Here is a 27,105-nt window from a genome sequence, read left to right on the forward strand (position 1 = left end):
TGGTACTAATTTCAACACAAGTCCGGACTTTGTTGGTGCTTCAGTTTGGAAGAGCACCAAAATGATGCATATTTACATGGAGATATGCAAGCGTGGCCTACCATACGAGACGCCTTCGAAGACAGCTAGCGAGCGCTCTCAAGTGTCGTCAAGCGCACAGCCGAAGCGAGAAAACATCCACATTTAATACGAACTATAGAGCAGGTGGCATTTTGAAATTTTGTTTTCAGCGCGCGTCGGTGCTCCCGAAGCAGACGACGCTCCTGTTGCTGACTACGTCACGCCGACGGTGGCGCCAGCTTTTCCAGTGGTGGGCCCAGGTGGGCCTCGCGCCCAAGCACAAAAGTAACCAAACCAATCAAACTTTCCTTGCTACGAGTTCGCGAAGCAGGCATATTGTTTGTTGTGTTGTGTCCGGGTCTGAATCTTTCTGTAGTCTGATCGGTCTGATCGCTTGAAGAAGCAAGTAGGAACGTTTAGATTGCTGCAGTGAAACGCCAGAGGCACACAAGAACCCGCGGATTTGCTCGGGTCACTAAATTCAAGGTAACTTTTTTGCGTCGATTACGCTAAGCAAAAGAGAAGAGGTGAACCTTGCAGAAGCTCGACTTAGAGCCGCTAGCTGCTGCGCTGACAGCGAAAAGCACGCTCCTGCACAAAAGCACATGAAAACATCCGCATCTATACTGTCGCGCCTGCTAACTTCCGTAGCATTTCTCTGGGTCGTACAAACGAAAATGTCATTTTTAATCAAGCTCGCGCGAGTGTGCTTAGTGCTAAGAATCTTCGCGCGAACGGCTCGCGTCTGCGAACGCTTGAAAACATGAACCCTTTTCTTTGTACCAAATTCGAAAAGTGGAAGCTGCACTGGCTGCACTTCCTGCGTTAGTTTTCCGGCGGGAAGTAGAGAAGTTCCAAAATAATTTGTTTGTTGTCAGTGTTTCGTTGGGATTCGTATCCGTGCGGCAGTAAACGTCGTTGACGGGAGTAGCCAGAATGCCTTTCCGGTGGGGTAGGGGCGGCGGACTGTTGTGTGTGGGTTTGTATGTGTGCGCGCTACATACGCATAGGCGCGCGCAGGGCTTCCCATCGGGGGGGGGGGGGGGTCAGAGTTCCATCGCAGCGCCCCCCCCCCCCCCTTGGCCGAGTCCAAAAGACAAGATGCTTCATAACAGATGAAAGATGAAAATCGGGCAGATCCCACGCACTGCGGGAATCAATTTCATGCGAAGCAGTCAGCGAGTAAACTGTCTGAGCAGGACTTTTTGATTTGAGCCAAGCCCTACGAGGTGGATCGACGTCCTTGTATAAATTGAGCAGTTGTCCGTGTATTGTGGGCTTAACAGGCATGCCAACTACACTGCCACACAAAAAGTAGCTCACGGCCCTGTGTAACGGCGGCACTCACGTTAGGGAGAGACTTGTTTTGTCACAACGAAGTGCATGCTATGGTGCGATGATGTGCATATCACAAGTGACATCTTCGGCGTATTCGAGCAACGCTTCACTATAGTTTGCGGAGTCACAGGTATGCACATATGTAGTGTTTATTACATTGCTATAAAAGCGGATAGTCAAAACTGCAAACAGTAGCACTTTTAATTCATGCACTGGCATGGTTCTGTGGTAGAATACTCGACTGCCATGCAGAATTCCTGGGTTCAATTCCTGCTCGAGCTGTGATTTCTATTCTTTACTTTTAGGGTATTTCACCCATCAACAACACCACCGATGCCGGCACTGCATTTTCTGCAGAATGGCCTCCTTCACGCCGTCCCGCTAAGATTTCCAAAGTCTAGGTTGACGTGGACTGTGAATCACCTGTGGCGCAGGCCTTGATCTTCTGAGACAATGTTGCAGAAAAGAGAGAACACTTCACGCTGGATCGAAGCTGTTGCTAGGCCTAGGCGCAGCCATTCTTTCAATTCATCCTAGAGTGTCGAAGGAACAGCGAGAAGAACTTGACCTGAAACAGCCAGTGCAAAGATCAGACTACCTCGGAGTGAAACAGTTGCGCCGTGTGTGTTGGAGTTGTATGTTCTGTCTTGTGAATTGGCTTGTAGCTTGCATAAAGAGACGAGACTGACTCGTAGAAACTTGTTCTTGAGTGCTTTTTTTTTCTTTTCTGTACGGCTGTGGCTTTGTTCTTCTCAGTGTGTTCCTCTTATTGCACAGTGAAGCAGAGGAGTATCTGCGAGTAGATGTCGAAGCTGTCAGCTTTCAAAGAGAGAGAGAGAGGGAAGCAAGGAAAGACAGGGAGGCTAACCAGACAAACATGTCGCCTTTCAAATATATAACAAAGAAAGGTGGATGATTATTTTGTTTCCTGTTAAACTTGTGGAACTGGCCTTTACAGTTTAATACATTGCTGCGCACTTTGTTGCGCTCCCCGGCTCCAGGTTGCAGTGCCACCCGCAGTCATGCAACGCAATGCTGCTTCCAGCCGCAAGCAGTCCACGTCGTGTGAGTTGGGCCTGTCCATATCAAAACAGGCCGAAATGCTCACTCCCGAGGGCTCCATAAGGATGCAAACCAATGAGTTGGAAGGCTTTCATGAGTCCTCCTCAACCCCGCAAGTGCCACTCCCAGGCAAAGGTACACTCTTTCTACGCATTTCGATATCATCACCATCGCCAAAGGTTCGCTTATAACAGTGTCATACAGGCATCTGGAAAGCCTTCCAGGCAATAGTCCATTGACTAAAAGGTCAAGTTCAAGCTGCTACATGGCCGCTGTCAAAGGCCGTCAATAGGCTATGGAGTCAATGGAGCACCCTACAGCTCTGTCGAAATCCTGATGGCCATTGAGCAATGGAAGCGGAAACAGCACAAACTTGCTGTCGCGTTCACACTGTGCTCGACTCATGATTCGAAAGGATACAATCGGACCAGTATGCTTTAAAAATGGCATATGTGAGTGATATTAATTATTTAATAAAGTATTTTTGCCACAAAAAATCTGCGAACTGCACACACTTTCAACAACGTGCCTGTGTTGTTGAAAGTACAGCCACATCGAGCGGTGCAAGCGTTGCCACAGTTTCACTGCTCAACATGTATGTATAACGACGTGTAAACAATTAATTGAAATGTTTAAACAAAAATAACAGACATTTTTATGTGTTTAAGTGCATTTATATCATTTGACGTTTGTGACATGAAAACCAAAATAAACACGCGTATCGCCACCCAGTTTTTTCGAGAAACGCCTGAACCACTAAATAGCCATTCAAAACTGCCATGTAGTAGCACCACAACTTCATTGTGCTAATAGAGTTGTGGAATTTTATGAGCATTGACTGGATGGCCTTTCAAGAGTGTCTGTGTGCCATGGGTATTAGACGGGCATTTAAGAGGGAGTGTTAACTTAGGTTTGATCTTGAAATACCTTTTCTGCAGTGAAAGACGAATGCTACCACGATATGGAGCATTGGGATGACAAAAATGAAACATGGGTCTTGGCGAGAAATAAGTACTATGAGGTTCCTGGAATGCTATTTTAACAATCCACATCGACTTGATATTTGGCTTTAGTGTCCCTTCAGAGTGACACTAAAGAGAAAAAGAAAAAACGATTCTTCTTGTATTGGTAAATTATTGTTTCACATCTCCAAGATCACCATGCTTGCCGCGAGAAGACGCACAAAAAGAAATTGCGAGTGGTCACACCACTTTGAAATGCCCGCACCAAACACGGTGACATCATAGATATTGACGGCGTCTAGTAGGTCCTACATAATACCAAATCAGTAAAAATGGAATACATGTTCTCTGAGGTGTCCATAGGCTTAACATGTCAAGTTTCAGGAAATTTCGTTGAGCCATTGTCGCCAAAATACAAAAAAGTAAGCTTTGAAATTCGTGACGTCATGTGTGGAGACTTCTGTATGAAACTTAAAAATGTAACTTCGGCCTTGATTTTCTCCTCTATTAATAAAGCTATGATAGTGACATTAACAACTTTAGAATGCTCAAAATACAATTTATCAATCTAAACCGATTGATTGTTTCTCTTTAGTGTCCCTTTAAATAAACTTAACTAAGCATTAGTGTGTGCGTGCTACCTGAGGTTGCAAGTTTTTACCCATATTCACAGCATAGTGCACTAAACTTTCCGTTTCATTTCGGCAGTGCCTTTAGTGCCGGGAAATTCGACAGGAGCTGGCTGTGCAGTGCAGGGAGCTGCAAAAGTCGATGATGCCACAGAAGGCAACTGCAAAATCAAGATGGAAGCTGAGACATCGTGCAACGCAAAGAAGGAAAACCCTTCCTCCGCGAACGTGTGTCTTGTGGTTAGTCCATATGGCTGTGGCGTTTGCTCGCGCAGTTTCGAGGAGGTGGATGCTCTGCTCTCGCACGTACTGACGTGCCCGTGGCCGGAGCCATTTCGGTGTGGCCTGTGTCCGGAGCTGTGCACGAACTGGGGCACGACGCGGAGCCATCTCATTGCTCACATCACGAGAGGCACGCCAAAGTGCCCACTGTGTGGCCACGCGTTCGGCAAGCACTGGACTGTCGAGCGTCACGTTCAGCGGCACCATGTGCCCATCCGGCCGTTCGTGTGCAACTGCTGCGGGGGTGCGTTCACCGCGAAGGCGGACATCCAGAAGCATAGCCTTCAGTGCCGTGCAAATTCGCAAACGGTCGAGAAGTACCTGGGATCGAGCGAGAAGTGTGACTCGCAGGTTCGCAGTCATCTGCCCACTACGGTGTACAAGTGCTCCGTTTGCGCGAGTGCGTTTTTGGACCGTTTGGTTATAGCGAGGCACATGCGCATTCATTTGAATCAGCTGCAACACAGTCGAAAGGGTGAGGTAAGTACATATAATTTAATTTCATTACCTTAAAGGGGCCCTGCAACACTTTTTGACCATGGTCAGAAAACACTACCGACGGGTAGTCAAGGCTTCTAAGAACATGTGAGCCAAACATTATGTCGCAGCATGTGGACTGGAATTAAGAATTCATTCTCGGGGTCAGCTAGAAATCACTCGCTCTTCTCTCGACAAATGATGCCATAGACCCAAATGACTGCACCATAAACCGGTAGTCCACACGACCATTGGCTGAGTTGAGCATCGTGAACTGCATAGTTACTGCAGCTGCCGCGGGATGCTGCCACATGTCCACGTGTACACTCGCAATCACACTGAAAGTAAGCCACACCTTCGAAGCAAAAAATAAGCTCAAGGTCATGACGCGTGCTGACACACGGACGTAGCATGTTGCCCCATTGTCATCGCCCTTGCACAGCTTTCAGGGCGCTTGCTGGCACGAAAGAAGAGAAAAAGCGTGCAGCAAATCCCTGTAACTCCACTTGTACTTGACGGATTCTAAAGATTTTTGCTGCAGTTGATTTGTGAGGCAATAAACTCCTTTAATTAAGCCATTCTATGATTACTTGGAAAAGTGTTGCAGGGCCCCTTTAAAGGGACACTTAGAGGAAAGCTATTTTTCCGATGTTAAGAAATTACGATTTTGTAATACCATAGGCACTACTCTCACGACAAGTAGACACTTGGTTAGCGAAAAAAACATGCCAAAAAAATACGGGTGGCAACACCACCTTGAGGTTCCCGCACCAGCTTGCCATGGCGTCATAGGTTTTGGTGGCGTTTGCTGGGGACTACGTAATCACTTGTCGGTAAAAATTATTTACAGTGTGTTCTAAGGGACCCAGAGTTGTAACATAACAAGTTTGTAACATAACAAGCTCTATGGCTACATGAAAGAAAGCATTGAAGAAATGCCTCTTGTAAATGCCTTTCGAGGTAATAGGGGAGAGAGCACCTGCATTGGCAGGGAGATGATTCCTTGCAACATGTTAACAGAATCAGTTAAGTTTCTTCAAACTCCTTCAGAGAGAGAAAGAGAGAGAATTAAAGTTTATTTCTTTTACCAGGCTGTTTACGCCTGGAAGTGGGTGGCCACCTTAGTCCGAGTAGCCATGAACTTGAGCCCTGTTCACCAGTTGTAACTGGTCCTCGGTATTTGGGCTTGTCAGGTGTGCCTCCTACTAGCCCTCCACAGGCAATTGGATAGGCATTGTCCGTGTGTGCTTGTTACATTCACTGACCATGTGGTAGAGTGTGTTTAGCAATTGCAAAATTTGCCGTCTAATCCGTATGTTCCAGGATGCGTCATAAGTAGCAGAGTCCTGTGGAGGTAATAGGCCCACTTATAGTCAACGCAGTATGATGGATTCTGCACTTTTTATTTTGCAATGTGGCGCTGGGCTTTTCCACCTCTTGTTTTTGTAATGTTCTAGAAGTAATGAGGCAGTTTGAAAAATTATTTTTGTAACTCACTTAACTGGCCTTACAACTTCAAATGCATAATCAAAGTTGGCAGTGACGCCAGCTGAAGAGGCCCATTGCAAACTGTTTTGCGATCGGTTGGTTTTGGACAATCCACTCCAGGCTGAAGGGCAGAATCCGTCTTTATACTGTACAAGGCAAATGTCGATGTGTTCAATGTTCAATATATAGATGTATATCTAGTATGCTGAAATTGTGAGATAATTTTTAGATGTGCACATTTCGTTCTTGTTGATGTTATCTTGTGTTGTGATTCAGCTGTTTATACATTGCCAACTTTTTTTATCGCGCCTCATCTCTCCCTGTGTCTAGGGGCCGAAGAAGCATCCCTTCGATTGCGGAAATCACAGGTCATACGGTATTGGACCCCCGAAGGTCAAGCAAGGAGTCAAGGCATACACGCAGTGCTTCATTAAAATACATGTTGCTGACAAGACGACGTGCTGCAAGGCCATCTCTAAAGCCACACAGGCTAACTTGCGCTCTACCACGGTCTCCAGCTGGACACAGTGCGATGATCTGGAAGACTCTGAAGACGACCTTTGAACTTCCACTGTGAAATGTAGGTGCATCCCCACGCATTTTTGCGATCGCACATCAGTGCTGTCAGCAAGTTAACCCTTTGGGGTCCGAAACCTTTACACACCTTCCGTCCATTCTGGTTCGAAACTAAGGAAATCAAAGCTCAAGTAAAAGAAGTTTACATACTCGTTTAGAGATGGCGCTTAATGCAATGAGAGAATGCACACATGGATCAACTACAAAAGAACTTGCTAAGCAGTGCCCTACCACAAACCGCTGCGGGGGTGTTGCGTTGTTGGGAGGGGCCCGAGCGGCGACAGGCCCGTGCTTCGCTGGGCCAAGCTTTGCGCGACTTAGTGCAAACATTAAAATTCTTTTGCATCTAAGATATCTGTGCGAGCCATATTGCCATTTCGTTAGTGTCGATTTATATCTCGACTGTTACGACGAATATAGGATATAACGAGCTAATTTATGATCCCCATGCTACTTCGTTATAACGAGCTTCAATTGTACTACAAACATGAGACTTGCCGCAACTGGAGACTTGGCAAGGTAGAGAAACAAAAACGGGAGGATATCACAGTCACGCCATGCAATTTGCACATTGTTTGCTCGGTAGCATTGTTAACGCAGCACTTTATGAATGTACTGGAATACATTGCATTCTGATGAAACCAAGGACTCGATGTAATGAGCTTTGAGGATCAACTCTTCTTTACCACAGTTACCCCTTTTAATCACGGTCTAAGACTCGAGTCACAGCTGCAGCAAAGCTGTGTGCAGGTGCTGTACAATTAGCGGGAAAGCTAAGATGAACGTTGGTAATGCCGGGCTCAGTATGAATCCAGATTTAAGACCTATATGCACTGCTTTTTGATCACATTGTGATGTGGCAAGCACACCTCACAGATTTCGTCACAATCCTACACCCAGGGGTTTGTCTTCAGCAGGAAGACCTACATTTACAAAATGCTGAGCACTCTTTCTTGGATATGAGTGCCTGTTTTGAACTGTGCAGTAAAGTTCACTGTCGTTCTTCTTTTCACAGTGCCTTGGTATGCTTCCTCGCATGTCATATTTTCTTACGTAGTGCACCAGCCTCTCAACACTGACAGTGTCTTAACTCTGACAGCATGCGCAACATTTGCCGGCTTCAGTCGTGCAAGTATATGCTCGGCACGTGACTTGCATCACATGGGAACAATTTGCTAGTATACTCACAGACAACTTTTCTTGGCAATTAAAGGGGTACTGACACAAAATTTCACGGCCGAGATAGCCTGCAGGATCGATTCCTGTGAACGTGCATATATCATCTGCAAAATATCAAGATCGAATATAGCTTGGAAGGTATTATAAATGAATTTTGAAGTTTGCGTGAGCTATTGACACCTTCAAAAATGACCCTCGGTGACCCCCCTACTTCCCTCGCATGACCACACTGCAACGAGTTATGATGACGTCATAGCCGCCATTTTTGTTTTTTGCCACATTCGCTCCAGCAGCCTACTTCTCGGCGGCTGTTTGCGAACCGCGCGGAAGTGCGTCACAGTTCTTTGTGCTGAAGTGATCGAGCGCTCCACCCGCTAGCTGGTGACAGTTGTACCTGGAGACTTGTCGTTTTTGAAAGCGAAACTGACACTGGTCGGTACTGAGGAGCCTGTGATTAATTACCTGTTGTGCGCTGCAGCAAACGATGTGCTGTGTTATGACTAAGATGCCCCCAGCTACACATTGCGGCAAAAAAACGTGAGGCCAAAATTTTTGTGTCAGTACCCCTTTAAGGGACACTTACGGGGCGGAGCTTCTGCGCAATCACTCCTACGCGAAGTAGTCTAGTCTGGGGTGCATTTCGTACCGCTGTGGAAAGGGATGACTGCACGTCAGGACCATTGCGTGCCATTTGCCTTGTTTTCTTGGATGGCCGTTTGTGGGTAAAGTTCGTCGCAAGTTTCTGAGGTGGGTAGATGGAAGAGCCAGAATGGCGTGGACGCTCACCCGAATACGCAGACGCCATTTGGCGTTTAGCTACACATCAAATGCGCAACATCCTCACACTTGCAAAAATGCGAAATGACAACGTATAAATGAAAGAGATACGAATATCTCAATAATGTGTGCTGCATCCTGGCTCAAACAGCTTCCTGTAAAAAATGCAGCAGTCCTCTTTTATTAGTTCTCACGTAGAAAACACGGATTCAGTGATGGGACTACATTTATTAGCGGTATCATTCGCGCAGTTGGCTCTGTAGCCTTTACTTCACTGCCAGGAAAATTTGTCCCCGAGCATAGAACTCATTGATGGTCTAGTGTGTTGTACATACTTTGGAAGTACTATTTGCTTCGTCCACATGCTGAAGCATGAGCACGGAAATCGCGTGTGTGCACAATTACTGAATTCCAGAAAAAGAAAAAGAACTTAGGAAAACGTACAAGAGGTGGCTCAATCAATGCAGGGGGGATGGTGAGCTCATGTGGGCCTGGATGAAGTACAAGGCATCCAGTTACAATGTACACACACATGCGCGCGTACACTGCACACGATACCTTGATTATAAAAACTGCGCTACTGCGAAATATGAAGTGTCCACTTCGTTTCGTGTCTCCCCCCCTAACTTCGTATTTCGCAGTAACTGTAGCGCAGTTTTTATAATCATGAAAAACCAACTAGCCCAATACCTCACGTTGCACACGATACCTGGCAGTCCAGGGTCGTTTGAGTCGGATAAAATCTGAGCTTGTCTGCGTACATACATAGTGCGCTGCATGCAAAGCCGACATGTAAAAAAACATATTCACTAGGACTGACATGGACTAACAAAAGCAATGTCACATGTATTAACAAGGTTTCCATGTTGTTTGGCATGACTTTCTTGTGGTGTACGCCTGATTGGCTGTCAGAATGCAACACTCATGCTGTCCATACCTAAAAGGAAGTCGTCACCTGCAGTGAGAGATACAACTGGCTGACTTGGCTCCACAAGTTTGGTTTGCTGTGGTCTCACACTGTTTCTTTTAATAAGCACATATGCAGGCTGTTTGCCTGCTTTTTCACATTGTCGTGCACATTTGGAGCGAGGTAGCTATTTAGAAAACGTAAGAACACATACAAAGCGAATTAAATGTACTGAGAGAAAGTGCAATGGTTCCAGCCTTTCTGGCTTTCTGGTAGTTAAAATGCCACGGAGGTTATAGATTATCGCTGCAAGTGAAAAGAGGCGCAGCAACTGCAAGAATACAATGTTCGCAACATAGGAATGCTTATAGGTATCCGCAGGATAGAACGAAGGAAAGATACTCCACTCTTGAAGCTGCAGTGGCTCCAGCCACAGTTTGAAAAGAACTTGACATTTTGGGGCCTGTTCGGTTCCCTTCTCAGAAGGTGAGTGTCATTTCAGCTTCGATAATTCTATAAACCAGCTCAACAAATCTCCACCAACATGTTTACATTTAATACTTACCGTGCATTAACGCGGCAAAAATAAAGCGACAATGCTGTGGACAACGCCATCCACATATTCGACATGGTATGTAAAATATGTTCATACAGAATATAGTTCATTTTGATCACGCGTTCAGCAGAACGTTGTGGTGACGTCTGAAAATCACGTCTTTTTGCCCACTGCACCTCATAGTCTCTCAAACTCGCAACGTGCGGTACTGTATGCAACAAATTACGTGTTGTATCGGCATTCGAAGATAACGTCAAAAGAAAAACTATCATAGCCACTCCGGAGATTCCGCTCTGTGAGGGCGACCTGTGAAGCTGTGTGGTGTGGCATGGCAGTGTCGCTGCAAGTGTCTCACCATCACATACAAGAAGCATTGCAGCATCGTTTACAGGTTTAATTTTGTCGACACGACCTTTTTAACAGCGATACTGTTCCAGCTCGGCGTGAAAAGTGCATTGTCCGCAGAAAACCTTCCTTCGCGTTGCCTAGCCATAAGCCAAGCCACAGCTGTCGCAGCACCTGGCATAACCATACTATGTCACTATGTGACATCACCTCGCAAAGCCGCGCATGTGCAGGAGCAACAGCTGTCGTTAAGCGGTTAAGCCACGCCCAGCGACGGATACACTGCGCTCAACCGGGTCGCCACCACGTCGAGGCCTGCGCATGCGCAATAGCAACAGCTGTGCTGCTTCTGCAAATGTGCTCGACAGTGTCTAGGCAGGAATGGGGCGACCTAAGAAATGTGAACCGTCGAAGCCGCTTACAGCCACGCTTGGCTTGATGCAGAACTGGAGCATAAGCGCGTACTATCAGCAAAGAGACAACGACGGGCTACCGACCCGGACTATGCACAGCGGTTACGAGAGCGAGAAGCTGCTTCAAAACGCCGCTTACGCGAAGGTCCTCACGTTGAGGGGAGCTGAGCACAAGCGACGACGGCCTGTGCATCAGTAACGTTGAAACCTGGCAAAGCTTTGCTCTGTCTAGCTTTGCGCGACTGAGTGCAAACTTCCCCATTTTTGAAAGCTCAAAGTAAAACGTCCGTCCTACCGCAAAAAACTGCGCGCCGTTGCCTAGCAACAATCAAGCCACAGCTGCGCACCAGCTGGGACTGTGAGTGGGTTTAACCTCGCCTAGCCGCGCATGCGCCGAGGAGCAGCCGCCCCCAACCGACGGAGACGCTCTGCGCAGCCGCCGCTCCGAGCTCCGCCACAGCTGGTGATTGCCGCGCATGTCCTCGCGCGTGGTTCGGCCGCATGGGTCGACCGAAGAAGGTGCGCACGGCCTAAGAAGAAGCCGCTTACCGCGAGTCTCGGCGTGCTGCGGAACGAGAGCGCAGCCGTCAACGGCGATTAAATCCCGCCTACGTGGCCCATGAAACGGCTGCGAAGCGGCAACGACGACGAGCGGACCCGGACTATGCTCGGCGAGAGCGCGAAGCGAACGCTGCAAGAAAGCGGACTGTGCGAAGTTTGCCCGGCGTGGCTCGAGCCGAGTACCAGCGACGAAAGGCCCGCGCTTATACCAGAGTGCCAGAGCCAGGTTTGCACGTGAGTTTCTGGCGCTGGAGTTTCGACATTCTTGCACGCTCTGCGACAGGACGTGGTTCGACTCTACTCTTATCTACGCCAAGGAAAGACCTAGCATTAGCCAAGAAGGCACGTTTAAGCCCCTAAGATCGATCAGCTTCGCAACCTTTACGGATAATGTAAACTTATCAATTTTTTAGATGCGAAGCAGCTTATGAGCGAGCTTAGTCCGGTGGCGTCCGCGCTCCACTGCGCATGCGCCTGCTCTCTCTCCCACGCTCCTTTACGCAGGCGTTCGGTGGTTCGGTCGCCTTTTCTCCTCTCCTCCCCCCCCCCCTGCATCCTGTAAACGCACTCTCTCATCTCCCTCCCCCATTTCATATAAGCGCGTGCGCTCGGTCGGCTTCCGTCATTCGCGCTTCGCTCCCGTTCAGATGGGTTGTAACGCCAACGTCGGCGCCATTTGCAGCAGCACTCCAACTGCCGAGATCGTCGCGGAGCAGCAGCAGCGCAGGGCTCGCGATGCCGTACGCAAACGCCTGCGCAGACAAGGTGATCCCGAACTCCGGGCCAGGGAAGCGCAAGCCAAGAGTCGGCGTCGAGCTGCAAACCCCGAGGTCCGGAATGCCGACGTCGAAGCCAAGCATCGGCGTCGAGCTACCGCTTCCGCTACTAGATAGATAACGCGAGTCTGCGGCGAGGGTAGCGAGGCGTTCGAGACAACTGCAGCGACCGGGAACCAACGGAGCGACCGCACGATTCTAGCGAGACTTCCTCGACCGGAGCTTCGGACACAGCTGCAACGTGTGCGACCGACTTTGGTTCGACAACCCGAGCAGGGTTGGTAGCATCCAGAACGAATAACATACTCAGCGCTAATGGAAGCAACGCACAAACACAACGTAATGATAACACAAACACTAAATACAAACCGCACACACTAACGGAAACGCCGAGTGAACGTAAACGGAAACCTGGTGTGCGCCCCCAATGCTGCTTCGCATCCCCTCATGGTCCCCTTTAGTGGGAGATGGTGTAATTTTTTTTTTCTACACACCCTGCAACCTCACTGTAAAAAAAAAAGCTTCAATTACATGTGCGCGAGAAAGAAAATCGCACACACACCGTGGCAGTATGCCTTATCAGGATCGGCTAGCTAGCCTTGGACTTGTGCGTGCGGTTTTCTTTTTCGGAAGGGGACTTCTGGTACCTGTAAGAATCAGCCGTGCAACAAGCCGCGACTAGGAAGAACGCCTTTGCTAGGTACCATGCCCCAGAGGCGCAGGCGCGCTTCTCTATGATGTGATAGTCGTAGTGAGGGTGATGGAGGAGGTCGCTGTAGCCGTAACTAACAGTTGCTGTCAACGGCCACGAAAGTACGCTACTCCAGAAGAAGCTAGGGAAGCCCGGAACGCTGCTAAACGAGCCAAACGGCGTGAGCAAGGGGTGCGACCACGAGTGAAGGCTTCGTCGCCGACAACACGACGACGTAAAGCCGAGGCGAAGAGGCAACAACGCGTGTCAGATCGTACATGTCTTCAACGCGAGGCGGCAGCCAAGCGGTTCAAGCGGCTGCTCGATCCTGGAATACTGCAACGTGAGACGGATACTAAGACGCAAACGTCAAGAGGATGCGGAACTTATGCAGCGAGAAGCCGAAGCTAAACGTAGAAAGCGCAAAGAGAACGCCGAGCTGAAACGGAGGGAGGCCGAAGCGAAACGTCTGAAGCGGCAACTGCGGAAACGTGAAGCTGAGGTTGCAAACCGACGACGTGAAGATAGCTCAGAAGCGAGAACAAGAAGTTAAGAACGGAGCGTGTGACGCCTACAGATCGATTGAAGGGAGTGTTTGTGCAAAATCCATTCGACAGCGTGTGCGGTTCGAACGGTTTGACCAAACTGAAGCCGGGTTGGACGGGTACACTCTGCTGGAACACTTCCCAGCGGTCATCGTGGACGACTTTCGAGTCTGCCGTCGGACTTGGGCATCTTCGCCACGCGAGGCCAAGTTGCCTGACAAGTTACAACTATAGGCCTTCGCCTTCAAGTCTCGTTAACGATCGTGTAAGAGACCCCGTAGAATTTTTAACACCGCAAGCCGAGCGTAATCTGTCTGTCGTAGACAAAAAACTTCGCAGAGCGATGACGCACCTCGCGTTGCCTAGCAACCGCCGTCGCAGGTGCGCGCTACTGCGCATGCGCCGTGACGTCGTTCTGGTGCATTCCTGCTCGCCGTCCGTACACAGTGCATTGCTTCCGCCCCACCTTTACGACTCCGGCGCCAGCTGCTCGCAACTGCGCATGTGCTCTTTCCATATAAAAGCTGGTGCACGGCTGCTGCGATCCAGACACAGACGTATGGGGAGACCGAGGAAGGTTCGCACTTCCGAAGAAGAAGCCGCTTACCAAGAATCGCGGCGCGCTGCTCATCGAGAGTACCAGCGTCGACGCCGATTGGAACCGGCACGATTAGCCGAAGAAGCCGCTGCAAAACGACGACGGCGAGCCGGAGACCCTGAGTACGTCCAGCAAGAGAATGCTAGGGAACGGGAGAGAAAGCGTCGGCTCCGAGAAGATCCTGACGTGAGGGAAGCCGAGAAGGAACGATACCACGCCCGCAAGTCGGTGAGATGGCACGAACGCCCGGTTCCAGCGTATAACTTGGCATCGGCGCATCGCTTAGCATTACTTCGGACCAGCTAGACGCTGGGCCTTTAGCCATGCGCCACTAGTGCAAGGAGGTAAAACGGATGAGCACAAAAAACCCCTCCGCGCCGTTACAACAACCGTTACCACAGCAACCGCCGCGAGGAGCTGCCAGCGCCAAGCCACGCCCACCGACGGGTGTGACGTCAGCATAGTCGTCGCTTAGCAACCGTGTCTACGTCATAGTTCTCATAAGTAGTGGAGGCGGGCGCGCTCGGCCTCGGCCGTGTGTCCAAGTACACTGTAGTCCAGGCATTTGGAAGCCATGGGTCGGCCGTTGAAGGTGCGCACAGCCGAAGAAGAAGCCGCTTACCTCGCAGCTCGGCGTGCCGCGGCCCGAGAATGTAACCGTAAACGGCGATCGGACCCCGACTACGCTCAACGGGAGCGCGAAGCGAACGCGGCGAGGAAGCGGGCCCAGCGAAGTTTGCCCGGCGTGGCTCGAGCCGAGTACAAGCGGCGAAAGGCCCGCCGCGCTTCTACCGGGGCGAGCCACTGCCAGGTTTGCTCGCGAGTTTCTGGCTCTGGAGTTTGGGCATTCTTGCAAGGTCTGTGGCAGGCTGTGGTTTGACTTTAATCTATACGTCTACGCTAAGCTCGGTTCGATGCAACGAAAATCGCGCGAAAGGCCTGCAAGTGCTGCGCGACATACCAGCTTTACACGGCTAGTGTAAACATTTTTTTTATTTCACAGATGTGGGAGCTAGCGCGGTTGTGCGCTGTGAAGTTGCGGCTTTAAAAAAAATGCTTCTACCTGCGTTTGTGTTTTCTTGCAGGGAAACTTGCGGGGATTTCTGGAGAATGTTGTGGGGGGGAATTGTCCCTACAATGGGGAATTTTCGTTCTGGACGAACAGCGCGGACGCGAATCCGCAACTTTGGAATTCAAACGTTGCGTATTCGCGTCCACTTTAATTTGTTTCGTCCACATTAATTCGTTTCAACCTATGTCATATAATTATTACCTGACAGATCAAAAAAGCAAGAAAAAAACTGGGGAGGGGCGAAGTATGTAGGGAAGGAAGGGTGTTTCAGCTCCACTAATGTGAAACCTGCGGAGGGGCGAAGTATGCAGTGTGCGGCGGTCTTTCCCATAGCGAAATCTCTGCAATTGGACAATGAGAGACAGGAGAAAGATTATACACAGAGACCCGCAGTCTGCTTCTAGTTAACGTGTACACTGCGAATCTTTATTGTTCAACTATGTACAAGAGAAATTTCCCACTGGCACTACATTGCAGGTCAAGATCATATATACAGGGTGAACGAATGGTGCAGCGCAAGTAGTCGTTTATTTTTCAATCAAGAAACTCTCTAGCAGATGCTGCCCGTGTCAGCGTTGTCTCTTGCGGGCGAGGGCGCGTTCTCATTCCTTGTGAGCTGGCAGTTCATCGCAGAAATAGCGTTTCTCATAGTCAACGCGTGCCATTTGCTCACTCTCGCCACACGGCAAGCGCTGCAGCAGTGGCGCCCTCTCTTGCGCTCAAGCAAATGGACTGTCACGACAGCAGACGACGATGCATGTCGCGACCCTAAATTGTCCCCTACGCTTTCCTTGGCTTTAATTACCTGCTGGATTACCCACCGCGGTTGTCTAGTGGTTATGGTGCACGACTCCTGGCCTGAAGGTCGCGGGATTGTATCCTGGTCAGTTGTGGGAGATTGATGATGCCGAAATAGATCAGCAAGCAAATTAAATTTGCCGTCTCTAAAGCAGTGACCATTTCTCAAGAACCATCGTCCTCGGCATAAGACTGTTTCTACAGAATTTGCAACCACGCATGCTTATTTTTGTTAACACGATTCCTGTTTATTACTTCCACTGTGGAAGAAGATGCCCAAAATGCTGATTTCCCTTGTGATACAGATAGCTTCACTGCACCACACTACCCTGAAGTCGTGCCCAGGTACCCTTCTTGGTCTGAATATTACTCTCTGCTGGCTGAAGGTGATGTCACCAAACCTTCACCATATACTGTGGAGGCACCACGAATAGAATGTATAATTGTGGCAACATCCACGCGACATTTCAGTCAGCGTAAAATATTGATGTCAGAAATCGAAACATATTGATCAACACCTGACTCCAATCTGGGCTCGTCTACGGGTTTTTATAATCCGAACTATATTTACACAATTTAATTGACATCATCCTCAGAGTCACGTCTGCCAGAAACAGCAGAAAAATAGCTTGCGGATACAACAGAATCATCTAAAAAATGTTTCCGAGAGGGTGTCACTACCGGGTCATCTGCCATATTCGCGAACAAACCAAGAGAACCGCTGTCTTTGAGTCACTGTTAAAAATTGCCGCCGGTCGGGAAAAAAAAAAGACTAATGTGCAGGAAATGAAACATTAGTGCTTACAGAATTTGCTAGATGGCGCATCTATTGTAGTTGATAGGAGCGCCCGTATCTTTAAATTCTCGCTTCGGGTCACCAGGGACCCATGTTCTATAGGCGCGGTAACAAAAGTGTTAAAGGACCCCAGGTGGTCGAAATTTCCGGAGTCCTTTACTATGGCGTCCCTCATTATCAAATCATGGTCTTGGGACGTTAAACCCCAGCAATTATTACATTATGTCTGTTTATTATTATTATGTCTGATTCATTTGGTTGTGTTGAACAAAGCGCACGACAAAAGTAGGGGAATTGGCCGAGGGGCTCGTTTTCTGTATTATAAACTAGCGAGACTGACAGATTGCCTGTCGGTTTCATTCGGTTATAACATAGAAAATGAACCCCTCGGACAATTCGCCTAATTTTGTACTTTCACAGCGAGGGCTTCGTCACGGCAGAGTTGATGCCTTAGGTAGCATGCGAGGGTTTATTGGTCAGCCGCCACTTCGTGCAAAGATGACGTGCCCCATGATGCCCTCCGGCACAAAAAAAAGTGTTTTACACTCTCCACTTGGGCTAGGAGTGGCGCTGGCTAACACTCCCAGGTATTAAGTACACATAAGTACCCTACAAAAAGTTGGACGGGGGAGTACCCTTTGTTGTAGCTCAGTGGTAGAGCATCAGATGCGTAATTTGAAGGTTGTGGCTTCCGGTCCCACTGACAGAATGGGTGATTTTTCGTCCACTTTAATTCCTTTCAGTTTAATAGAGAATCGCCACAAGACATATAATGTCCCCGGTGCTTTTTCTTGCCTTAATTGTCTGTCGGTTTCATTAGTTTATAATGTGCATTACGATATTTTTTCAGTCGCCATGTAGATGCTGATGACTCTTTACATTTAAAGGATAGCGCTCAGGCATATTTGTTGCCAGGTCAACTAGTGAAATTGGCCTTTACATTTTATCACATTCTTGGATGCCTTATATTGTGCTCTTCTGCCATTAGGTTGCATTGCCTGCGCGATCAGTGGGAGTTGTTCAAGGGAACCGTGCCGTGCAGCGTGACCAGTCCACATCGTGTGAGAAGGGCGTGTCCAAATCGGCACAGGCCAACATACTCACTCGCATGGTCTCCGGATGGACGCAGACCGAAGAGGTGCAAGATTTTCACGATGCCTCCTCGCCACTGAAAGTGCCACTGCCGAGCAAAGGTGCACCCTTATGCATATTGGTATTATTATCATCATTAAATGCTAAATTAGGCATTTAGAATTGCATACCTGCAATGACGCAAGCCTCAGCATTATCACAGTGGGATCCCTTGTTAGTAGAGGTGTGCGAATATGCGAATATTTGAATCGCATGGCACTCCCATTGTTCAAACACTGTGGAACTTCATGACAAGTACTGAAATCAGCTCAAGAACTACATACCTGTTGTAAATTTTGCAGAATTTGATGCAGAATTTGACGTTGTTGAAAATGTCGTACCAGTATACAAGTGCAGTGGCCAGAGCATGGCATTGTGTATGAAGCCGAGCACGTTGCATTAGTGCTGAAGCTGTACTGAAGAAAACCACCGGAACAAGTGGGGAGCCATTGCAAAAAAAAATTAAGAAGAAATGGCTCAGCATTCTTCTGGGTTATCGTAAGATGACGCACCTACAGTGAACAACATGATGATCAGGTGTTGCTCCTCCCTGTTGAAAACGCAAGCTTAAAGGATTAAAGTATGATGACAAAATCAATGCATCAGCGCTAGTGTGTCTAGTGAGTGGCTATTTTCATCTGGAGGAATGGCAACATGTACAACAGTGTCACTGCTTCCCGAACATATCAAGCAGCAATGCATCCTTCGTGACGACATGAAATAGCTGCATATGTGATGCTGTAAATCAGTAGGGCTGTACAATGCATAAATTTCCTGTACATTATTTGCTGTACGAAAAACTTAGTTTTTCATTTCTGGTTGGCAAAAACAAAAATTTCTTTCTGCAAAAGTCGGTTGTACAATTCGTATTAAAAAACATTCGGAAAATTGTCCTAGTAGGATTCTGCGAATATCCGAAGTTTCGAATGCAGATATACTTCGCGCCATTTGATTAGATAAATCGCCTTTTGGAAGTATCAGTTATCTGTTCATTCTCACTGATTTTGACCAATAGCACACAACACGGTCTCGAGTGAGGGACATCGGTGGAAATGCAAGCTGTTCGGAATGATTTTGTTTTTGCAGGAGAGCCACCATTGGTCGCCTTCTTAAACAGATCAGCGATTGCAATACAAATGCTGCTTCACTCGAACGAGGCGCAAGAAAGTCAAGTGGAAGGGGTGAGTACACTTCGCAACTGAAAGAGGACATGTGGACCCTAGTCCCCAATCGGAATGCTGTGGAGTACAACTTAAGCTTCTCGTAATGAAGTTACGAGCCCTTGTTTCAATAGTACAACAAACGTACGATAGATTGATAAGGCAGTGCACGACATATTGGCTACTGTGCTTAACCCCTTCAGGCGTGAACTATAATGGACTGTCTGAAAATGCGCCGCACTTGCGCAACATAATTCCAAGGCACTCAATATTAGATCCCAAGAAAACGAGATATGTTGTTTTGTGAGAGTTTCACTAAGTAATCATCCCAAAGCATGCAGTTATATATCTGATTGTTTAGCAATGAGTCAGGTTTAATTCTTTCGTAAAATGAATAAAATGTTAGGCTCAAAATGAATTCCCAGTTTGTTTATTGGTTCTATTCATTTCGAGCAAAGAAAAATAATACTCTTGACGTTGGTCCTGGAACGCGGCGCGTCGAATGATTGTCGAACATGGTAGTGTCTCCAGCAAAGTGATCCTCTGCAGCAACACGCAGCCCAGTGAAGTTCAAGGAGTGCTAGTTGTCCACCCCGGAAGCTTATAAAAATGTGCACACTGCGTTTCAAGCCACTTAAAGAAACACGCGGTGTGCGATGTGCCTCCGCAGTTGATATGTACAATTGTACACACTGCTGCTGAAGGGGTTAAAGTCTGGCTGCATCAAAGGGGGGTTCCTTGTTTCAAAGTACTGCAGCGCATAAAACAGACAAGGATGAAGTGAGATAATAAGGGTGGGCACTGAACAACTTCCAACGACACTTATTTGAAATTTGCACTTAGTACTATATGTACGCTGTCCAGTACAATACGTCACCCTCAGCCAGGCCCGTAGCCAGGAATTTGGGGGGGGGGGGGGGCGCTTATTTTTATTATTTATTTCTGCTAAAAACACCTACTTCACCAAGTTTTCGGGGGAAGGGGCGGGCCCCTAGGGGACCCCCCCCCCCTTCGCTATGGGTCTGTCCTCTGCGCATGCATAAACACGCCAGCGTTGTCAGAAAGTGATATGGAGGTAACACTAACGCAACTCTGTCCGAGATTGAAGATGCGCTCGGCTTCAATTATTTCCCGCGCCACGCGGATTCTGTTTCTCCTTGTTGCGGAAATGTGTTCCAGGTTGGGCGAGCATTCCTGAAACTCTAGACAATGGCTCGCTAGAAATCCTTCAAAGTATTTTCCTTCGTGCGCATTTTTCGCATTGTTAGCATGCTGTCTTAACCTGTCGTCGATGCATCTCCAGGTTTGCCCAACATACACTTTCTGGCACCTTAAAGGAACTTTGTATACTACCCCTTTTACACATTTAACAAAGGGCCGCCTGTGATTATCTCTAGTGATTTGAGCAAATCTGAAGAGGGAAATAAAGGAGAGAGAAAAAGCGGCTGATAGCTTGTAGAGACTATGCAATGTGTTTCCCATTGTTGTGGAGACTTCGAGCTCAGTAGTCAGGGTGGGACTGAGACATGGCATGAAGGCACAGGTTTGCCGTTTTCTTCGAAACTTTGTGCAGTGCTGCCGACTTTTTTGTTTGCTCTATCTCAGGTTTTAGCGAACATGGCAATGGTTCTTGCGGAAAATCATGGTGGAATTTTCCAAATGATAGAGAAAAGGTGTTCCGATCACCATTGACAAGGAGAGTATTAAGATAGTGTGCATGTTAATCATCAAAAACACCAAAATCGAATCCATACACACAAGCAAGCGAAGAGAAAAGTTAGAACTGTAGCCAGCTGGGAAAGCACTCCTAAAGGTTCTGCGTCAGTGACTATCTGTCTTGTTCAGACAATGCCTCCTTTATAAAGAGTTAATAAAGGAGGCGTTGGTTCAAAAGTCCAGTGAACTCTTGAGTCATTTCAAGTATACACTGCTTATATTTTATAAATTTTGTGCATTTGAACCATTTATCATTTATGTATACATACGCTGGCATCTGCATGTCCCATCAGTGTGGTGGGTAACAGTGAGGCTTTAAACGATTGTGCAGTTATTATGTACAAGTACTTTAATTAACATGACGCACAGCAAGTCCTACACCCATGTGGCCAAAGTAAGGATGACTTGCTGCTTCACGTCCACACATACCAATTAGATGGTGTCACAGTTCAGCTGTCAGTATCATTGGTTCATTGTGGTGTTGTTTTCACTGTGAAGAGAAAAAAAAACAGAAGGGGGGGGGGGCGTAGCAATGTTAAAGTGGGACACTAAAGGCAAATATTAAGTCGACAAAAGTTGTTAAAATAGCATTTCAAAAACCTCGTAGCACTTCTTTCGTGCCTAGGGAATGCTTAGTGTAAATGAAAATATCATTTTGGTTGTCTGCATACCATTTGCACACTTCAAGCCACCCACCTCTGAGAACGGCCTTTTGACGTAGCATTTGCCATTCACTGTCTGACAGTTGAGCAAGGGGCTTTAGCGGAGTAAAGTTTGGCGAGTGTGGAACTTGTGTCATTCTGAAGGGTAACATAAAGTGTTTTTTTGCATGAATCAAACTGAAATGCAAAGATTTTATTTTATTTCGTCTTGTCCTGCAATGAAATGTTCTTATTTTTCACGGGGAGTTTGAATGCATGTTATTAATTGTACTGAAGTGCTACTACGTCATCGAGCTTGTTTTCCAGGATTTCCGAGCAGTGGTGCAAATAGTTTCCCACATTTACCTTAATATCTTGATTACTAAAATGCTGCTGTGTATAGTATAGATGTTTTAGATGCTCTGAATCATTGACCTTTCACTCTGACATAAAATGTTATTTGCATTTAGTGTCCTTTTAAGCTTGGTGAGACCATGCAGTTCAAAAACAGCATAGTCTGTCTTTAAACTATACATGTCAAACTTTTTTAAATTTCCATTATTAACGTCTGTCTGGTGCACTGCAATTGCGGTGGGACAATTTATACTTTGTTATATCTGATAATTCTCTGTATTGAGATTCACCCGTCATGGTGCCCGAGTGCTGATCCGGACGTTACGGAATCGAAGCCTGTGCACTTTGTGGCCTTATATTTAGGTGCATGTTAAAGAACCCCCAGGTGGTCAAAATTTCCGAAGCGCTGCACTACGGCGTCCCTCGTAATTGTATCATGGTTTTGGGACGTTAAGCCCCAACGGTTATTATTGTGCATCGAGATTCAACTGTAATGCGTTGCCGCTTTGTTGCGACACCGTATCTCTCTCTGTCTCTCAATTACAAAGCAGCATCCTTTGGATTATTTTTGTAGCGCACTTAACTGGCCTTACAACTTCAAATGCGTAATCAAAGTTTACAGTGACGCCAGCTAAAGGAGCCCATTGCAAACTGTTTTGCGATTGGTTGGTTTTGGAGAATCCACTCCAGGTTCCAGGGCAGAATCCATCTTTAGACAGTACAAGATGAACGTCAATGTGTTCAATGTTCAACATATAGATGTATATCTAGTATGCTGCAATAGTGAGATAATCTTTAGATGGGCACATTTCGTTCTTGTTTATGTTATCTTGTGTTGTGATTCAGCTGTTAATACATTACCAACATTGTCTAGGGGCTCAAGAAGCATCCCTTCGATTACGGAAATCACAGGTCATACGGTATTGGACCCCCGAAGGTCAAGCAAGGTTTCAAGGCATACACGCAGTGCTTCATTAAAATAGAGGTTGCTGACAAGAGCACGTGCTGCAAGGGCATCTCGAAAGCCACAGAGGCTGAGTTGAGCTCTTCCACACTCTCCAGCTGGACACAGTGCAATGATCTGGAAGACTCTGAAGACGCTCTTTGAACTTCCACTGAGAAATGTAGGTGCATCCCCACGCATTCTTGTGTGATCACACATCAGTGCTGTCAACAAGTTAACCCTTTGGGGTCCGGAACCTTTACACATCTTCCGTCCATTCTACTTCGAAACTAATGAAATCAGAGCTCAAGTAAAAGATGTTTACATACTCATTTAGAGATGGCGCATAATGCAATGAGAGAATGCACGCATGGATCAACCACGAAAGAACTTGCAAGGACGTGCCCGATGACAAACTGCTGCAGTGGTTTTGCATTGTTGGGAGAGGCCTCACAACAAACCACAAAGGTTTGAATTAGCATTTTGCTAAAGGGAAATGGTGAATAGATTGCATGGGCAAATTGATACGCCTGTGAAATGCAGTTTAACCTTGTTATAATGCACATTGATATAGCAAATTATTGTTTATGGTGAACCAAACACAAACTTTGGTTGGGCAAACTTCATTTCAATGACTATTACTTTGTATATCAAAAACCGAAGACACGAGCGGTGCCATGATATTGGCTGTAACGAAGAAATATTTAGTTTGCGCGAGGCTCAAAACTGGAAAGGTAGCATAAAAAGCAATATATTTATCGAAAGACAATTCGGAACCACATTGTTCTAAAAATATGGTTGTGACGCTAAAACTTTGGTGGAAAATGTGGTTACATCCTTTTTCAAATAAATGTGAATGCAGTCCTGTTTTGTCAGACAGACTTTGTTCTGTTGTGATTTCACCTTATGTTTGTTTAGTTTGAAATGCCACAAGGATACAGTTTATTTATTGAAAATACCTTACAGGCCCGAAGGCATTGAGTAAGGGGGGTTACAGTGAAATCAGATAATGAACAAAATCTCACAATGAACAAAGCTACAGTGCAGGTTAATAATAATAACAAAAATACTTCGTAACAAAATTAACAATGCAATCAGTCACCGTAATTCAATAGTACACGAATAGCAGATTACAGCACGTTAATCAAAATAGAGCGCAACACTTCACAATATAAAAGTTTCAAAGTTCGACGAAAAAAAAGAAAAAAAAGAAATCTTACAACGCTACACCGTGAAAATGTATCTCAAGTTTCTTCCGAAACGCGTTAGGGTTACTATTAGAGGTGATATCATCGGGAAGATCATTCCACATGCGGATGGCTTGCGGTAGTGCTGATGTGTTAAACGCGTTTGTGTTACCAAAGATTATCTCGTTTATAATATAGGTTTGAAGCATAGAATAGTTGTTTTTAACAGCGAAGCTGTTTGAGCCGGCCTTAATGTCGACCCTCCCGCAAAACTATCATCATGAACGGGTATGTGCCACAGATTTTGGGCAAATCCCACTACTCAGTGCTATGGCATGGCCTGTGATAACCCTCATGGGTGAGAGAAAGAGCACAGTGAGAAAGAAACAAACAGAGAGACGGAAAGAAGATATAAAGAAAGAGAAAAATTCTTGCAGAAAAAAAAAGTTATTCGCGAACCATGGTATCTTAGATCCAAAGGCGATCGTCCTAACCACTCGGCTATCCAGGCGCACTAGCAGACCTAGAGAGTCATGGGGCATCCTAGGAAAGTGCGTACTTCCGAGCAGGCAGCCGCGATTCTCGAAGCTAGACGTGTCGGTCGACGGGGAGTACGAACGGTGACAGGTCCGTGCTTCGCTGGGCGAAGCTTTGCGCGACTTAGTGCAAACATTAAATTTTTTTTGTATCTAATATTTCTGCGCAAGCCATATTGCCACTTTGTTAGTGCCAATTTCTATCTAGACTGTTACAACGAATATCGGGCATAACAAATTAATTTATGCTCCCCTTGCTACTTCGTATAACGAGCTTCGATTGCACTACAAACATGAGACTTGGCAAGGTAGAAAAACAAAAACGGGAGGATATCACAATCACGCCATGCAATTTGCACATTGTTTGCTTGGTAGGACTGTTAATGCAGCACTTTGTGAATGTACTGGAATACATTGCATTCTGAAGGAACCAAGGAGTCAATGTAATGAGCTTTGAGGACCAACTCTTCTTTGCCACAGTTGCTCCTTTTAATCAGGGTCTAAGATGCGAGTCACAGCTGCAGCAGAGCTGTGTGCAGGTGCTGCACAATTAGCGTCAAAGCTATGATGAACGTTGGTAATGCCGGGCTCAGTATGGATTCAAACTGAAGATTTACACGCACTCCTTTTCGATCGCATTGTAATGTGGCAAGCACACGTCACAAATTTTGTCACAATCCTACACCGAGGGATTCGTCCTCAGCAGGTAGGGTGCCTTCAGATGTTGTGTCTGAAGTCTCACATGGGTAACAGGTTGTCAGCACTTAAATGTACTTCTATTTTCAAATAATATTTAGCTGCAAGTTCATTGTTGTAGTGTTTCCCTCTATCTTGTTTTGTCTGTGTTGTTGTTGCGCTGCTTTCAATATGTTCAAGGACTATTACCAACTAGCTGAGCTATCAATTCTTCTGCAGAACTTTTGCATTATAGCTCACTTAGACTTCTGACCTCTTTCAGAAATGCCTTAATTTTTGGAGATCCAAGGAGGACCAGCAGTCGAGTGGAGGAATACGCAGATGATGATGGCATCGCAGATGGTGTCGATAGGCGCACATTGACAGCAAGCTCACCTTTAATGAAGAAGGAGAGAGAGAGAGAGAGAAGGCCCTGCCACGGTCGATGGAGAGCCAGTACAGGTCACCACCTGGAACAGTGGCCTTTGCTCGTGGTAGTTTCAGTACCTGAAGGCTTTGACTTTCCAACTGTGTCACGGCCTTTCCAATGCAACCTGTGTCTACAGACGAGTGTGATGTGAAACCATCTCCTCGTGTCTTACATTGACAGAGCGAAGGGCAAAGTGCCAATCCTGCAAGCACACGCTTGGCCGCTTGCAGCAAATATTTTGCTAATAAATGTGAGTTGCAGACCCACATTCACCGGAAGACTGCATGGTCATGTAAGTGTCACATTTCTTTCTCTAATTTAGATAAAATAATTTTGGGGTAATTTCCATACAAGAAGGTCAGTCTGTAGCCTTTGTAAACCTTCAATTTATCGATATTGTGAAGATTCATCCAGTTTGGATGAAATAAATTTTGGGGCACCCTCCAACCGAAAAGGTGAGGCTATAGCTTCTGGAAGTCTTGAATTTTTTGTTTTCTTGAAAGTTGTATTCCTATAGCTTATACCTTTTCGGTAACAATTCTACTGATATTTGTGAAGTTTGTGTGTACGGAGGCTCAGACATGGAAACCCAGAATTTAAAAGAATGTGCAGACCAACTTGAGCACACTGTCATCTGTGCCGTTCCAGCGGTCGAGGGATGAAGTGTTCGCTCCATAATCGACAGGGCGGTGGTTCGAATGCCACTTTCGGTCACGTTTCTAAGGAGTGATGGTTAGATCTTAAAAATATTAATTTTTTTTCAATTTTATGAAGTTCCGTCGCACTTTGATAAAATTGTTATAGAACATTTTTCGCCGATACTTTCGCCACGGCGGGAGCAAAGTGGTTTGGCATCAGCTTCCGTTACGGGAATGTACCAGGTTTGATTCTTAGTGCTGTCGAGCCACCCACTGGTTTATTCCAATGGGTACGAGTGTGCTTTGGAATGGTGCTACAGCAATACGAAGCTTTGGTTCCTTGCAGGACTCCCAAATTGCTGCATGGGACTAGGGGCCAAGTTCCCTGAGGCAAACAGGGGGTTCTCTTTTGTTCTCTTAAAAATTGAACTTCCTCATCTGCGTAACATTCCTTGTTGAGGAACAATCGAGTACTACCTTGTACTTTCCACTGATGTTGCCGTGGAAGAATGTCACGAGGGTCAGGTACTGCTTTGCGAGGCCATCCATCTCCAGTTAACCGCGCACGTAAGTGTTCGCTTCATCCACATGCTCAAGCATAAGCACGAAAATCATGTGTGTGTACACAATTACTGAATTCCAAAAAAAGAACTTCGGAAAACGTACAAGAGGTGGCTCAATCAATGCAGGGGGGATGGTGAGCACAGCCTGGATGCAATACAAGGCACCCAGTTACAGTGTACGCGCACACGAAGCCTGACAGTCCAGGGTCGTTTGAGTAGAAGAAAATCTGAGCTTGTCTGCGT

At 46.7% G+C, this 27,105-nt stretch overlaps 2 protein-coding genes across 6 annotated transcripts in view; both read left to right on the forward strand.

Moving 5' to 3' along the window:
* The first annotated feature begins 361 nt into the window (after positions 1-361).
* LOC125759538 (zinc finger protein 26-like) lies at positions 362-25,479 on the forward strand. Of its 3 annotated transcripts, none has more exons than XR_007417119.1 (5): positions 362-545; positions 2,393-2,595; positions 4,131-4,813; positions 6,629-7,393; positions 24,865-25,479. XR_007417119.1 is itself a non-coding variant. In XM_049418449.1 (5 exons), the coding sequence occupies exons 2-4, from the start codon at positions 2,421-2,423 to the stop codon at positions 6,860-6,862; spliced, it is 1,092 nt and encodes a 363-aa protein (XP_049274406.1). In that variant the 5' UTR covers positions 362-545; positions 2,393-2,420; the 3' UTR covers positions 6,863-6,882; positions 23,019-23,752. The 3 variants fall into 3 exon arrangements, 2 of the variants coding, with proteins under 2 accessions (XP_049274406.1, XP_049274405.1); XM_049418449.1 differs by lacking the exon at positions 24,865-25,479 and adding an exon at positions 23,019-23,752 and having other exon boundaries at positions 6,629-6,882; XM_049418448.1 differs by lacking the exon at positions 24,865-25,479 and having other exon boundaries at positions 6,629-7,883.
* The window catches only part of LOC125759539 (uncharacterized), a 65,021-nt gene continuing 52,041 nt past the window's right edge, over positions 14,126-27,105 (forward strand). Inside the window, exons 1-3 of one of the 3 annotated variants that reach the window (XM_049418452.1) lie at positions 14,126-14,450; positions 17,877-18,081; positions 19,106-19,200. In XM_049418452.1, coding sequence (XP_049274409.1) covers positions 14,127-14,450; positions 17,877-18,081; positions 19,106-19,200 — 624 coding nt within the window. In that variant the 5' untranslated portion in view covers position 14,126. The remainder of the gene's footprint in view (positions 14,451-17,876; positions 18,082-19,105; positions 19,201-27,105) is intronic. The other 2 variants (XM_049418453.1, XM_049418451.1) reach the window with 2 other exon arrangements.

Source organism: Rhipicephalus sanguineus, chromosome 8, assembly GCF_013339695.2.
Source record: "Rhipicephalus sanguineus isolate Rsan-2018 chromosome 8, BIME_Rsan_1.4, whole genome shotgun sequence".
In the NCBI taxonomy this organism is placed as follows: Eukaryota; Metazoa; Arthropoda; class Arachnida; order Ixodida; family Ixodidae; genus Rhipicephalus; species Rhipicephalus sanguineus.

What these genes read in the sequence shown, in the direction of transcription:
- LOC125759538 (XM_049418449.1), top strand. Translation starts at nt 2,421, where the DNA reads ATGCAACGCAATGCTGCTTCCAGCCGCAAGCAGTCCACGTCGTGTGAG. An exon ending in AGTGCCACTCCCAGGCAAAG is followed by an intron (nt 2,596 to 4,130) that starts GTACACTCTTTC and finishes TCATTTCGGCAG; the next exon opens with TGCCTTTAGTGCCGGGAAAT. An exon ending in AACACAGTCGAAAGGGTGAG is followed by an intron (nt 4,814 to 6,628) that starts GTAAGTACATAT and finishes CCCTGTGTCTAG; the next exon opens with GGGCCGAAGAAGCATCCCTT.